Source organism: Zea mays, chromosome 9 (genome assembly GCF_902167145.1).
Source record: "Zea mays cultivar B73 chromosome 9, Zm-B73-REFERENCE-NAM-5.0, whole genome shotgun sequence".
In the NCBI taxonomy this organism is placed as follows: Eukaryota; Viridiplantae; Streptophyta; class Magnoliopsida; order Poales; family Poaceae; genus Zea; species Zea mays.
In genome coordinates, this window is record NC_050104.1 from 22,825,910 (window position 1) to 22,837,641 (window position 11,732).

The 11,732-nt window shown below is 45.9% G+C and overlaps 2 protein-coding genes across 2 annotated transcripts; one reads left to right on the forward strand and one right to left on the reverse strand.

Moving 5' to 3' along the window:
- The first annotated feature begins 5,805 nt into the window (after positions 1-5,805).
- On the forward strand, positions 5,806-9,432 carry LOC100272427 (uncharacterized). Its single transcript, NM_001359711.1, has 8 exons — positions 5,806-6,150; positions 6,876-6,952; positions 7,241-7,296; positions 7,461-7,533; positions 7,657-7,768; positions 8,051-8,124; positions 8,452-8,526; positions 9,172-9,432. Exons 1-8 carry the CDS (start codon positions 6,018-6,020, stop codon positions 9,301-9,303), a joined length of 732 nt encoding a protein of 243 aa, NP_001346640.1. The 5' UTR covers positions 5,806-6,017; the 3' UTR covers positions 9,304-9,432.
- Positions 9,433-9,715: 283 nt separating this feature from the next.
- LOC100285316 (acid phosphatase 1) lies at positions 9,716-11,377 on the reverse strand. The gene is made up of 3 exons (NM_001158209.2): positions 10,681-11,377; positions 10,161-10,370; positions 9,716-10,020 (listed from the first exon to the last, which is right to left on the reverse strand). Exons 1-3 carry the CDS (start codon positions 11,190-11,192, stop codon positions 9,843-9,845), a joined length of 900 nt encoding a protein of 299 aa, NP_001151681.2. The 5' UTR covers positions 11,193-11,377; the 3' UTR covers positions 9,716-9,842.
- Positions 11,378-11,732: the final 355 nt, after the last annotated feature.

Consider the following 11,732-nt stretch of genomic DNA (forward strand, 5'->3'; position numbering starts at 1 on the left):
CTCTAGGTGCTCTCACCAAGCGCCAAGCCCTTCACTCTTTCTTTTTTATTGCTAGTTCCAGAAAAGCTTTTTGAAACCAAGGTATCACCTATACTGGGCTTCTGAAAATAGGTATCCCGAACACCGGAATTGAAATTTTAGTATTATAGTCCGTTGAACTTTGGTTTTTTTGCTATCGGAGTCAGATTTAGCCAATGTCCAGCTACTAGCTAGCGTTGTTACGACAGTCCGTTTCTTAGAACGGATCGAGCTCCTTCTTCTCCCGGCGCTCCTTCTCTCCCGGCGCTCTTCTCTCCGAGCTCCGGGCTCCTTCTCTCCCGACGCTGGATCGGCGCTGGAGCTCCACGCTCTTCTCTGCCCAAGCTCCCTCCCGGCGGTGAGCCGGTCCCGTTCCTTACCGGCGGCGCTCACATCCTTCTCTTCCCCGCGCCTCGTTAGGTACATGTTCCCTTATTCTCCATTCCCATCCTCCCATCCTGTTTGCATTTTAATTTCTACAGCCATTTTAGTCCTTTACTATTTAACAAACGAATTGAACCCCAGTCTAAAGTTCGAAGAAAACAGTAGTGTCGCCATCTGTAGCTGAGCTATGATCACTCGCAAGCAGGTACTGCAATGGACACTCCCGACAGCAATGGAGATGTTGAGCACAATGCGACAGATGCAAATTGGTTCCTCACCATTGAAGATGTTGAGCACTTGTTGATTGAGGCACCAGCCGCGCCTGAGGATATCAGTGCACCCCTCCCATTAATGTTGTAGAGCAAGGTCATTCGGTAGCGGATTCGTCAACTCAAGGAAATGATTTTGAGAGAATTTTACCAGATTTGCGATGGCAAGAAGAAGGACCTCAACATGTACCCAATGAGAGTGTTATGTACCACAAACTTGGATTAGTTGTCGAGGATGAACGAGAAAATAAAGAGAGGGAGGATGCTTGCAATCGTAGAGGTGATGGAAATAATCTAGATCAACTTGGTGGCGATGGTTCCGCGGCTTTGCCTTATGTTGATTTTTTGCAGCACGAGACCAGAGTTGTCTATGACTCTAATCATCTAGTGATGGAGGTTGGCAGCTTGTATGCATCTATGACTGAATTTAGGCTGGCAATGAGATAATATGCCATAGACAAAGAGTTCGAGTTAGGTATTGAGGCTAGTACAACGAAGAAATATAGAGGCTATTATCGTGGAGGCGGCTGTCCTTGGAGCATAAATGCAAGAATTGAGAGGGATGGTTTGCTGACCATAATTGTATGTTTTTTATGTCAAGAACTTAACTTATTTATATTGTTGTGGCCTTCAAAGTAATCCAATGAGAGTTTTATTGTTGTTGCTATTTTTGTAGGTGACTGTGTTGAATGATCATCACACTTGTACTTCTAGTGGACGGAGGAGGACTAGCACACCAACAAGTGCTTGGGTTGCTTCCAAAGCTCTTCCTATTATTGTTAAGAAACCACATATTGGTGCTAAGGAATTACAAACTGCACTTCAAGATACCTACAAATGCACAAATGCGTATGACACGGTTTGGTATAGAAAAGAGGAAGCCTTGAAAGTCTTGTTTGAGACTTGGGAAGAGAGCTTTCAACTTTTGTACAGTTGGAAGGAGGCAGTATTGCAGAAGTCACCTGATAGTGTCATGAAATTGATGTTCGAGTAGAAGATGGTCGATTCTACTTCACACTCTTCTTTTGTGCTCTTGGACCATGTATCACAGGCTTCTTACAAGGTTGCAGACCTTATTTGAGTGTGGATTCATAAGAGAAGGCGAATTGGACGGAGGTTAGAAGGAAAGATACTACCCTCCATCATAGCCCAACTAAATGCACGTACTCGAGGGCTCGGACACCTGGAAGTCATAAAAGGTGATGACTATGTTGCCGAGGTGAGAGACAACAGTGACTGTGTTTCTAGATATGTGGTGAAGGCATATCTAAGAGAATGGTCATGCCTAGAGTGGCAACATACCAGGAAGCCTTGCCACCATGCATTATGTCTAATAACTGCACAACAATTCAGAGATGCGATGATGGAGGAGTTTGTTGATGATTACTACTCTGTAGAGATGTATAGGAAAGCATACTCAAGATTGGTGGAGCCAATTGAGAACAAATTGTTTTGGCCTAAGGTGGACTTTGCAAAAGAGGTTGGTGCACCCCTTGGTAAAAGAGGTGTCGGACGTCAAAGGAAAAATAGGATCAAGACTTGTCTTGAGGGTGGTAGCAGCAAGAAGAAGCCTTCAAATGACAACGAGAAAACAAAGAAACTAATTAGGGGAAAAATCAAGTGTCCAAATTGTGGGGAGTTAGGGCATAGGAAGAGTAGCTACAAGTGTCCCCTTAATGGTACAAAGAAAAGGTACTACGTAAACGTCAACTTTCTTTGTAACATTATTATTGTTTATCTAACTTATATCATCACATGAAACGGAGGCCAAGGAAAAACACAACAAAGAAATGGTTTCCAACACCGCCAGAGGCTGATACTGATCATCAGCTTGTTGGCATGGAAACAACATCACAAGAACCTGTTAACAACATCCCTTCTTCCTCGCTGCCAATAATAGAAGAGGCTTCTACTATTCAGCTGTCAACAAGCGAATGGTCACCACCTAGGAGACTTCGGACAACTGTCAAAAAGAAGCTTACTCCGAAGAAGAAGTTCTGTTTCTGAGTAGCAGCTTAAGTTCTGTGAACAATTTATATGTATCTAGCAGTAGAAGTTTCTGTGAACAAAGTCTAAGAATTTCTGTTTGTGTGAACAATTTCTGGAAGTGAATGATCATGTGTTTGTGGCAGTCCAGAATTTTTTAGCACTTAATGATCATCAACAAACGGATTTTCTGGCAGTCCAGATTTTTCTGGCAGTGAATTGTTTTCGCTTGGTGAATTCAGTAGCTTGTTTTCGGACTGTTAACCAGTCGCTTGTTGGCAGTCGCTTGTGTTTCTGGCAGTGAATTCAGTCATGACCATCGGATGGGAACCAGTTCATTTAGTAATGAACCTGCTGAATCTGTGAATTGTGTTAATAAGAGTTCATTTAGTTAGGAACCATCGGATGGGAACCAGTTCATTTAGTAATGATCATGTGTTAATTCAGTCATGATAAGACCTTTTCTTGGTATCTTGTCCCCACCAGAGACATCAATAATGTAGATTATGTAGTCTGCTAATTTTCTGCTGAAGTTAGCTGCCAAGTTATCTGCATGGAAAAGGCACAAATGGCACTCTTTAATGCTGGATTGTTTAAAATTTTCAGAACCAGAGGGATGCTTGACATATTCAGGACACCTGAGGTTTCAGCTAACATGATGCTAAAAAAACAGTAGAATCAGAATGCAAAATTTTCTTTTACGCAAGAACTTGAAAGGAGCATATTCTAATGTCCAGTATCAAACATGAGACAGCCATAGAGGAAACATGATCCATGTAGAAACTATTACTCTGAAATAATGTTTATATGGGTATGTAGGTTTGCACTTTGCACAGATATATCCATGACAATAGGAAAAGCTCAGTATATAGGAGCTCAGTACTTTGGGTCTGTTCTTCTGGAAAAGCTCAGTATAGAGGAGCTTATGAACACAAGCTGGAATAAGTTGAATTCATTAAACTGGGCACACATAGTTGAAGGTACATCATGAACTACAAGTTGAAGATACATTATGGCCAAAACAATCATGGCCGAAACAAAGTTGAACTAAAAATACATCATGAACTACAAGTCTCACAAAATACATTGGCCATAGAATACTACATCAAATTAATACATGGCTATTGTCGAGGAGGCAACTCTATCACAGACAAATAACTCAGATAGGCTCGTTCATATGTGATAAACGACGATCATTGATCTCATCCGAGTCAAAAGAAGAGTTGTCTTCATCCGAACCACACTCCTCAGTACAATCACAATGAACATCAGATTTGAAATCATCGTACATTCCAAGGACTTCGTAATCCTCAAGTAGAGGTTGCGAACTAATAAGAACTTCCTCCAAATCCCTGCTCATAGTGTCTAGACCTTTTGCAATTTCAGTAACATCACTCATGGCATTAACCAAGCAATTCTTGTGCACCATATCCAAATACTCAGGCACATGATTGCGGTGGCTCAACCTCCTCAACTCATCGGCAGATAATTGCATCTGTCTAATGGCGTCTAAAAGACTATCCCAAACTCGATTATATCTCTGCGCCTACAACCAAATGAATAATGAGATTCAATAACACATTATAGTATTGACTGTTACTATTTAATGTTATTTACAGTAAAACATACCAGATCATGTGTCCTACATAATCGATGGCGCGGACGTAATCTACTAGTGCCATAATCAATGTTGCTCGTGTCGACGATGCATGTGCGCCTACTCCCATCAATCAGCCTAGTCCCATTTGCAGCTTCTGCGACATCTTTGCGTGTGCCGGCCCTAGCAGGTCCTGATCCGATAGGAGTGGATCTTGGAGATTTCTCCATTGTCGTAGGGAAGCAACCTACAACGAGCTGCTCAAGATTGATGGCTACAACGCTCACCTACGACGGGGGTCGAGCACCAGGGAGAGGAGCGCCAGGGAAGAGAACAGGGGCACCAGAGAGGATAGAGCGCTCGAGAGGATACCTAGGCAGGGAAGGAAGACAGGGCCGAGCACCAGGGAGAGGAGCGCCGTCGGACAAGATGAGCTCCAGCGCGCGCCGGGAAAGAAGAGCGTCACCAGCTCCAGCTCCTGCGCCGATCCGTTCTAAGAAACGGGGCAGTGAGATGGACTGCCGTAACAGCGACTGCGGATCGGCTAAATCAGACTTCGATAGCAAAAAAACGAAGTTGAAAGGATTATAATACTAAAATTCCAATTCCGGTGTTTGGGATACCTATTTTCAGAAGCTCAATCTTGGTGATACCTTGGTTCCAAAAAGCTCCAGAAAACACCAGCGTTCTGAAGACTAACCGTGCATGCTGTAAAGAATATTCAAGAAAAATCCTTATCCGTAAAAAGAAGATCGAACGGTGCAGCCAATTATCATCGTAGCGACGCTTGAGGGGAGGGGGGGAGGGGAGGAGGAAGAAGCTTCTGTCGGCCAGCGCACATCACAGCGAGGGACGAAGCACCAATGGGGCACCTAGGCCAGCGAGGCAGCGTTTGAGGCGGCGACGGGGAGAGGAGAAGGAAGCCCATGGCGGCCAGGTTGTGTCGCAATGAATGGACGAAGCACCTAGGGGAGCACCAGGGCTAGCGAGGTAGCGTTTGCGCGGCAGGGGTGGGGGTGGGGGTGGGAGGGGACGAAGCCACCCGGACGATGTGTGAGGGGCGGGGACTGGGTTTCGTCGAGCGGAATCTCGAAGCTTCTGGGAGAGACTGAAGCAAAATGGAGAGTTGACTGATCAGGTGATCCTAGTGACCATCAAAACTAGATCTAATGGTTGAGTTTTTCGTGTTGACGTGGATTCCCTTTAGAAAGCCATTTTGAACCGGCTTTGTAATATAGAAAATAATGGCATAACCCATACTTGTCGGAAAAGCAGTTTATCTGAGAAGTTGGTAAAAACAGCTTTTGCTTGTTGGTTGTTTTTAGTTTATTATGAAAAACAACTGAATTGATAAGTTACTTCAGAAGCTATCTATTTAGTACAACTTCTGTTTAAAACTGTGTAGAAGCTGAAAAAAAAGCTGTACCAGGCTATTTTGTTGTGAAACTGGAAAAACTGAATCTCTAATTCTTTAAAATGAAGCGTTCCCGTACGGGTTAATTTATCTCTTTTGTAGGCCGAGTAATATATTGGCCCAAGCTTGAATGGACACGACACCACTGACTCGTCCGGCCCAACTGAACACCGAACCTAACAGGAGGTGCCTCTTCTCTTCAGTTCTTCTCAGTTTCTTTCTTGTGAGGGAGGCCAAACGATACAGGAATACGATACGCCGCTCGCCTGAATCGAGACCACCACCGCTCCCGCTCTGCCTCACCTCGCCGACTAGAGTTTTTGCCGCCGCGGATCTCGCCGTCCCCGCCATGGATACGTCGGGCTCCTCCGCAGCCGCCGGCGACGCCCCGACCACCGGGGAGCACCGGATGGGGACCACCATTGTCGGGGTCTGCTACGAGGGTGGCGTCGTCCTCGGCGCTGATTCCAGAACCAGCACTGGTACGCCCTTCGCTTCATATCGATCTGTGTATGCCGCAGGGGATCCTGCCGTAGATTTGGCGCGGGGATGGCGTTGCGGGCCTAGGTTTTCGCTTGGATCGTTGAGAATCGAGGCGTGTCTGGCGATGTCGATGGCTGTGATGTGTCCTGCCTTTGCAGCCTTTCTACTTTGGCTGTTAGGTTCATTGATTTGTTTACACTGGCGATATCGGGCCAATTGGTCTATTTGTTTCGCTGCTACCTGCTAGTCACTTAGCTGCCACTTGCGATATTAGATGAATTTGGGTATTAGTAGTCGGCTATGCTACCCTGTTTAATTCTTAAGGTCGCTAATGGATGAGTTTTGGCCTTCATTTCTGATGAAGAAAAGATATAGAATAGTCCAACTCTGAGCTGTGCGCTGTATTTCATATGATTAAACTAAAACTAACACCCTCTGTTACAGTTATTTTTTTCTACGTTTACCATGATCATAGTTCTTATGAAAATGTAGGCTCAGCTCAGATGAGATTATGTGCTCGCTTTTGTTGAAGGATGTAAGTTTTTTATTGATTTATATCGAATTAATAGAAAACATGCCTCCTTAAGTTCGTGTAGATTCATACTCGGACTTGTCCAGAAAAAATGCTTTTGCTCCTGTTTCTGCCAAATAAATTTCATTATTAAGCTGATGTATTCTTTATTTTAAATTTGGCCAAGTGCTAACATTTCCTGCTCCAACTCAGGAATGTATGTAGCCAACCGTGCTTCAGACAAGATTACCCAATTGACAGACAATGTGTACGTTTGTCGCTCTGGATCTGTAAGTGTTGTTGTCTTCTAATGTTATTGCTCTACTATGATGTTTGGTAGAAACTTTCTTCTTACTTTGCCCTTTCACAAGTTATTAATGAACATTCCGTGTCGTTACTGAATCAGTTAAACGGTATATGAGCTAGTAGTTATTCTCATTGCTGTTTTTATGCTACCCCGTCTCATATTGTCTTTGCTAGAAAGTAATTCCTCCTTTGCATGGTGCCAGAGATGGCACATTCATTTTTGCAAGTTTCAAATTCACATGCAAAACTCTTGCTATTTTAATTTATCACAGGCTGCTGATACACAAGTCATTTCGGACTATATACGTTATTTCCTCCACCAACACACGTAAGTTTGTTCTTCATACACAACTTAACAGTATTCGATCTTTCATTTGATGAATAAATATACTGAATGATACTTAAATTCTCTTTGAACAATATGATGGTATACAATTACTTGAGATATCTGACATGCGAGGTAGTTGATGCTAAAGTTACCCTCCTATGCAGAATCCAGCTTGGACAACCAGCTACTGTTAAAGTTGCAGCTAACTTGATTAGGTTGCTAGCTTATCAGAATAAGGTATGTTCCGTAGCATTCCAGGTTCCAGCACAAACTTACTTTCCTCATTGATAAGTACCTGGTGTCGTAATTTGATGTTAAACTCTTGTTGAACTAAAAAAATTGTGTGTTATTAATATCCAGAACATGTTGCAAGCTGGCATGATTGTTGGAGGATGGGATAAGTACGAGGGAGGCCAAATTTTCTCAGTCCCTCTTGGTGGAACGATCTTGAAGCAACCATTTGCAATTGGAGGTATAATTTTGCCCATAAAGTTGCATTGTTCCTTTCTTTCAAGTAGTATTTCAATGCCACTTCCATTATCCTCTTGGCTGTAACATATCTTTTGTGCTCTGGCTAGTGATATGGTAATTAAATCACTTACTGCTTGAGTTGTACATGATATCTGAGTGATCATACTGTAAATCTCATTATGAAAAACTTCGCTTTGCTGAGAAATATGACCCTTTCTATTTTCTTAAGTGCATGCTACATCAGGTTATTGTTTCTGACAGTTATGTTGGCTCTGAATCGCAGGCTCAGGTTCCAGTTATCTTTATGCACTTCTTGATCATGAATGGAAAGAGGGAATGAGCCAGGAAGAGGCAGAGGTATGTTGCCAAGTTCTTCTTAGGGCATGTTTGGACCCCATATGCTAAACTTTACCAGGGTGCTAAAGTTTAGCACACCTTAAGGAGCTAAACTGCTATTGTGTGCTAAAGTTTAGCACTTCACCTTTAGCACATTTTAGTACTTAGAGATCCAAACAGAAGTACTAAAAGGTGCTAAAAGTGAAGTGCTAAACTTTAGACATTCTTCTAGTATTGTAGTAGTATAGTAGTATGACTGAAGGTTATTAATTGTGTAAAGCGAATAGACTATAGAGTACAAAACTTGCCTCAATTTTCCTAATATGTTTCTAATGGTCATATATACAGAAATTTGTGGTGAAGGTAGTTTCCCTTGCTATGGCCCGTGATGGTGCTAGCGGAGGGGTTGTCCGTACAGTTACAGTAAGTTCTTTATTTTTATGTAAATTTTTATGCTCAGTTCCCTTCAGAAATATTGAAACATAGCAATCACCTAAACTATTTGCGTATCGTGGATTGTCTTACGTTATGTTGGTTTTGGCACGTACACGTAGCATCATGCTTTTGATAGCTTTCAAAGTGAAACTTAATCAGCTTTACTGAAATTCGTGATGTTTGAACATTTGAATCCTTGTGCCATACATTCATCTGTCCACTAAGAAAAAATGATTGTATCAAAATGAATTAGAACGAAGGTACAAGATCAACTGGAATACTCGATCTCAATGCTGCTAGACTGCTATACCGTTTAGGTGTTTAATCTTCTGTTACTTTACTTGATTCGTTCACTTGCTTGCAGCATCCCCTTATTGAATTATATCTATTTGCTCAATTTTTATTCAATACGTTTACTCAGTTTTCATTCTATCCATTTGCTCACCTTTCATTTTCTTGAGATTTACCTAGCAAACAATTACTTTCAGTCTGGAAGAGTGCAGTGGCCTGCAAACTGTGTTTGTGTTTTGCTTATACTTGCCTCTTACTGGCGTTTCCAATATTTGTTTGTGCTCTCTGCGGCATGGACCTTTCCTTAGTTCAGAAAAACAAACTCATTTGGTTATGCCGCAGATAAATGCGGATGGCGTGAAGAGGAACTTCTACCCTGGCGACAAGCTACCCCTGTGGCACGACGAGCTGGAGCCCCAGAACTCGTTGCTTGATATTCTTGCTGCCGGGAACCCTGATCCCATGGTGCAGTGAATTTGCCCTCCACTTCCGTTGTGAACTTTTCACTGTACCTGACTTGTTCTTGATTTCAACCGAAGAAAGAATTGGAACATTTCCTGTCGAACTAATGTCGCGCCAGAGTATTTACATACTGTTGTTATCACACCTTAGTAAATTCATGGTTACTACTGCTGTCGTCGTTTTATCTGACGAGTATGCGATTTTGTCAGCCGCCTACTTATATGCGGTACTGATGCATGAGTAACCCCTCGTAGCAGCACCTTTCTGTTTTTGCTCTAGTTCTAAGAATATACGCGCTACGAGTCTACAACCCTGCACTTGTCGACTCAAGGCATATCCCTGGTGGCCTGGTCAATTATTCGCATGTTGTCGTTACCGTCGAACATTACAGGCAATGTGTACTACACGAAGTTGGAGAAAAGCATTTTGTACAGTTTAATTCCATTGCAAAATTATTTTTCATTTTCCATCATCAGCCGAGGGCCTGGTAGAATGTGCATCCAGTAAACGCAGAGCACCTTTCACCCGCCCTGTTCTCCAGTTTCTTTCTGTCACGGGATATAGTACATTGGGTTAGGGAGCTTGAAAGAGCGAGCGCTCATGGAAGATCCCAGCAGGTCGCTCCATTGGTCGCCGGAGTTGCCTAGGATCCTGTAACCCTCCTGTTCCATTTCGTCCCTCTTCTCTGATTTGTAGACTGTCGCTGTTTTCTCGCGGTCACCTGCTGCCCTGTGGTACCGGGAAAGAGTGAGAGAGGCACGCACATCTCAGGGTTCCACAAGATCCTCATTTTTTTTATCAAACCAATTAATTATCCTGAAGAAGTACAAGGCAATGCAGCACACAAGATCGAGGTGTATACGGTATACCTGAGTATGAGCTTCTCCCAGTCATGGAACCCCTGCTTGTTGAGGTTCTCCACCGTGACTCCTCGGTGCGCCTCGCTTCTGCCCGTGAGCAGGAAGGTCTTGAATCCCAGCCCGCGGACCTCGTTGTAGAGCTTCAAGCTGGAAGGGATGGCGGCCGCCTCGCCCCTTTCCACCCACTCGTCGAACTTGTGGTGGTCGAACAACTCGGCCCTGCGGGATTATTTAAATTTGAAATCAAGTGAGACCACCTTCAAATTCCCATGGAGGAGCGGGGTTTTTTTTTTGTGTGTGGTTGCCGAGACATTGGTAATTTTGCTGATTTATGGGTTTCCCCGGAATATCATTGGACCTACAAATTATAAACACAGCTGGTGCCACTAATTATAGACACGAGAAGATATAATAACAGACAACTAAAACTGAGAGTGACAAAATCGCAAATTTGGAGAGCAGCGTGGTTGTGTGGACGTGGGGACGCGAGAGCGACGGACACGGACGGGCGGAGGGGCAGCTCACTCACCCGTAGCCGTGCTCGGCGTAGTATGGGAGATTGGAGAGCAGCGTCTCGTCGACGTCGAACACCCAGGCGTCGCGTCCGTCGGCGGCGCCGGCCGGCGCGGCGGCGCGCGCGTAGGCGGCCGACTCCCGCGCCACGAGGTCGAGGTCGGAGCGGTAGGCGGAGCCGGTGACGTAGTCCCGCACGTGCGGCGCGCATTCGGGCGGCACCGCCGCCCACGGCGCGAGGTTGTTGGCCTCGGCCGCGAGCCGCCAGCTGGCGCAGCGCACGTCGACCGTTACCACGGCGTCGGCGTCGGCGTCGGCGTCGAGCTCGGCCCCGGCCCGCGCCGACGGGAGCTCGATGACGAGCGGGCGCGGCAGGAGGTGCTGCTGCGCGTCCGGCGCTGCCTCGGACGTGCCCCGCGCGAGGTCCGCCTCTGACTCGGCGAGTGAAGGTCCGGCGGCGAGGGGCGTGGCGAGCAGGAGGAAGAGGATGAGCGTGGCGAGCAGGCGGGCGAGGCCGCCGCGCGCCATGTCCCGGCTTGCTGTCGCCGCCGTGGCGGGGCCGGGGCGTCGTGGGGGGCGCCCCCGGTGTCGGGGAGCAGGCAGGCGCGGGGGTGGGTGGGAAGGCGTGCGGCGGTGGGCGACGCGGCCGGTAAATAGGCAGGCGGGGTTGGTGACAGCGGAGCGGGGAGAGAGCGCGAGGGAGGGGAATGCGTGTGGGCTTGTGGCTCCCGGCGACTTCGGGAAGGGAGCGGGAGGAGCAGAGCAGAGGACGGTTTGGGGAAAGCAAAGCAAAGAGCCAAAGAGAGAGGAAGAGGCCTGCCTCGTGCGGGTCGCAGAAGAAGAGAAGAGGAGGAGAGACACGGGCCGGATTCGAATCTGAGGGAGGAGGATTCTTCGGGCCGGGGCAACCTGGGTTGTGACGTGCCAGCTACGGATTGGTTGTGCGCGCTGGTCGGGCGGAGTACACCAGTCTTGGCGCCGTCCGTGCTATGTTTTGGTCGGCGCAGACGACGGCGTCCGCGGGACCGCGTCAGAAAACATGTGCAGGAATTTTAGCTCAACAATAGA

What these genes read in the sequence shown, in the direction of transcription:
- LOC100285316 (NM_001158209.2), bottom strand. Translation starts at nt 11,192, where the DNA reads ATGGCGCGCGGCGGCCTCGCCCGCCTGCTCGCCACGCTCATCCTCTTC. An exon ending in TACGCCGAGCACGGCTACGG is followed by an intron (nt 10,371 to 10,680) that starts GTGAGTGAGCTG and finishes ATAATCCCGCAG; the next exon opens with GGCCGAGTTGTTCGACCACC. An exon ending in TGGGAGAAGCTCATACTCAG is followed by an intron (nt 10,021 to 10,160) that starts GTATACCGTATA and finishes CCGGTACCACAG; the next exon opens with GGCAGCAGGTGACCGCGAGA.
- LOC100272427 (NM_001359711.1), top strand. Translation starts at nt 6,018, where the DNA reads ATGGATACGTCGGGCTCCTCCGCAGCCGCCGGCGACGCCCCGACCACC. An exon ending in TGATTCCAGAACCAGCACTG is followed by an intron (nt 6,151 to 6,875) that starts GTACGCCCTTCG and finishes GCTCCAACTCAG; the next exon opens with GAATGTATGTAGCCAACCGT. An exon ending in TGAGCCAGGAAGAGGCAGAG is followed by an intron (nt 8,125 to 8,451) that starts GTATGTTGCCAA and finishes TCATATATACAG; the next exon opens with AAATTTGTGGTGAAGGTAGT.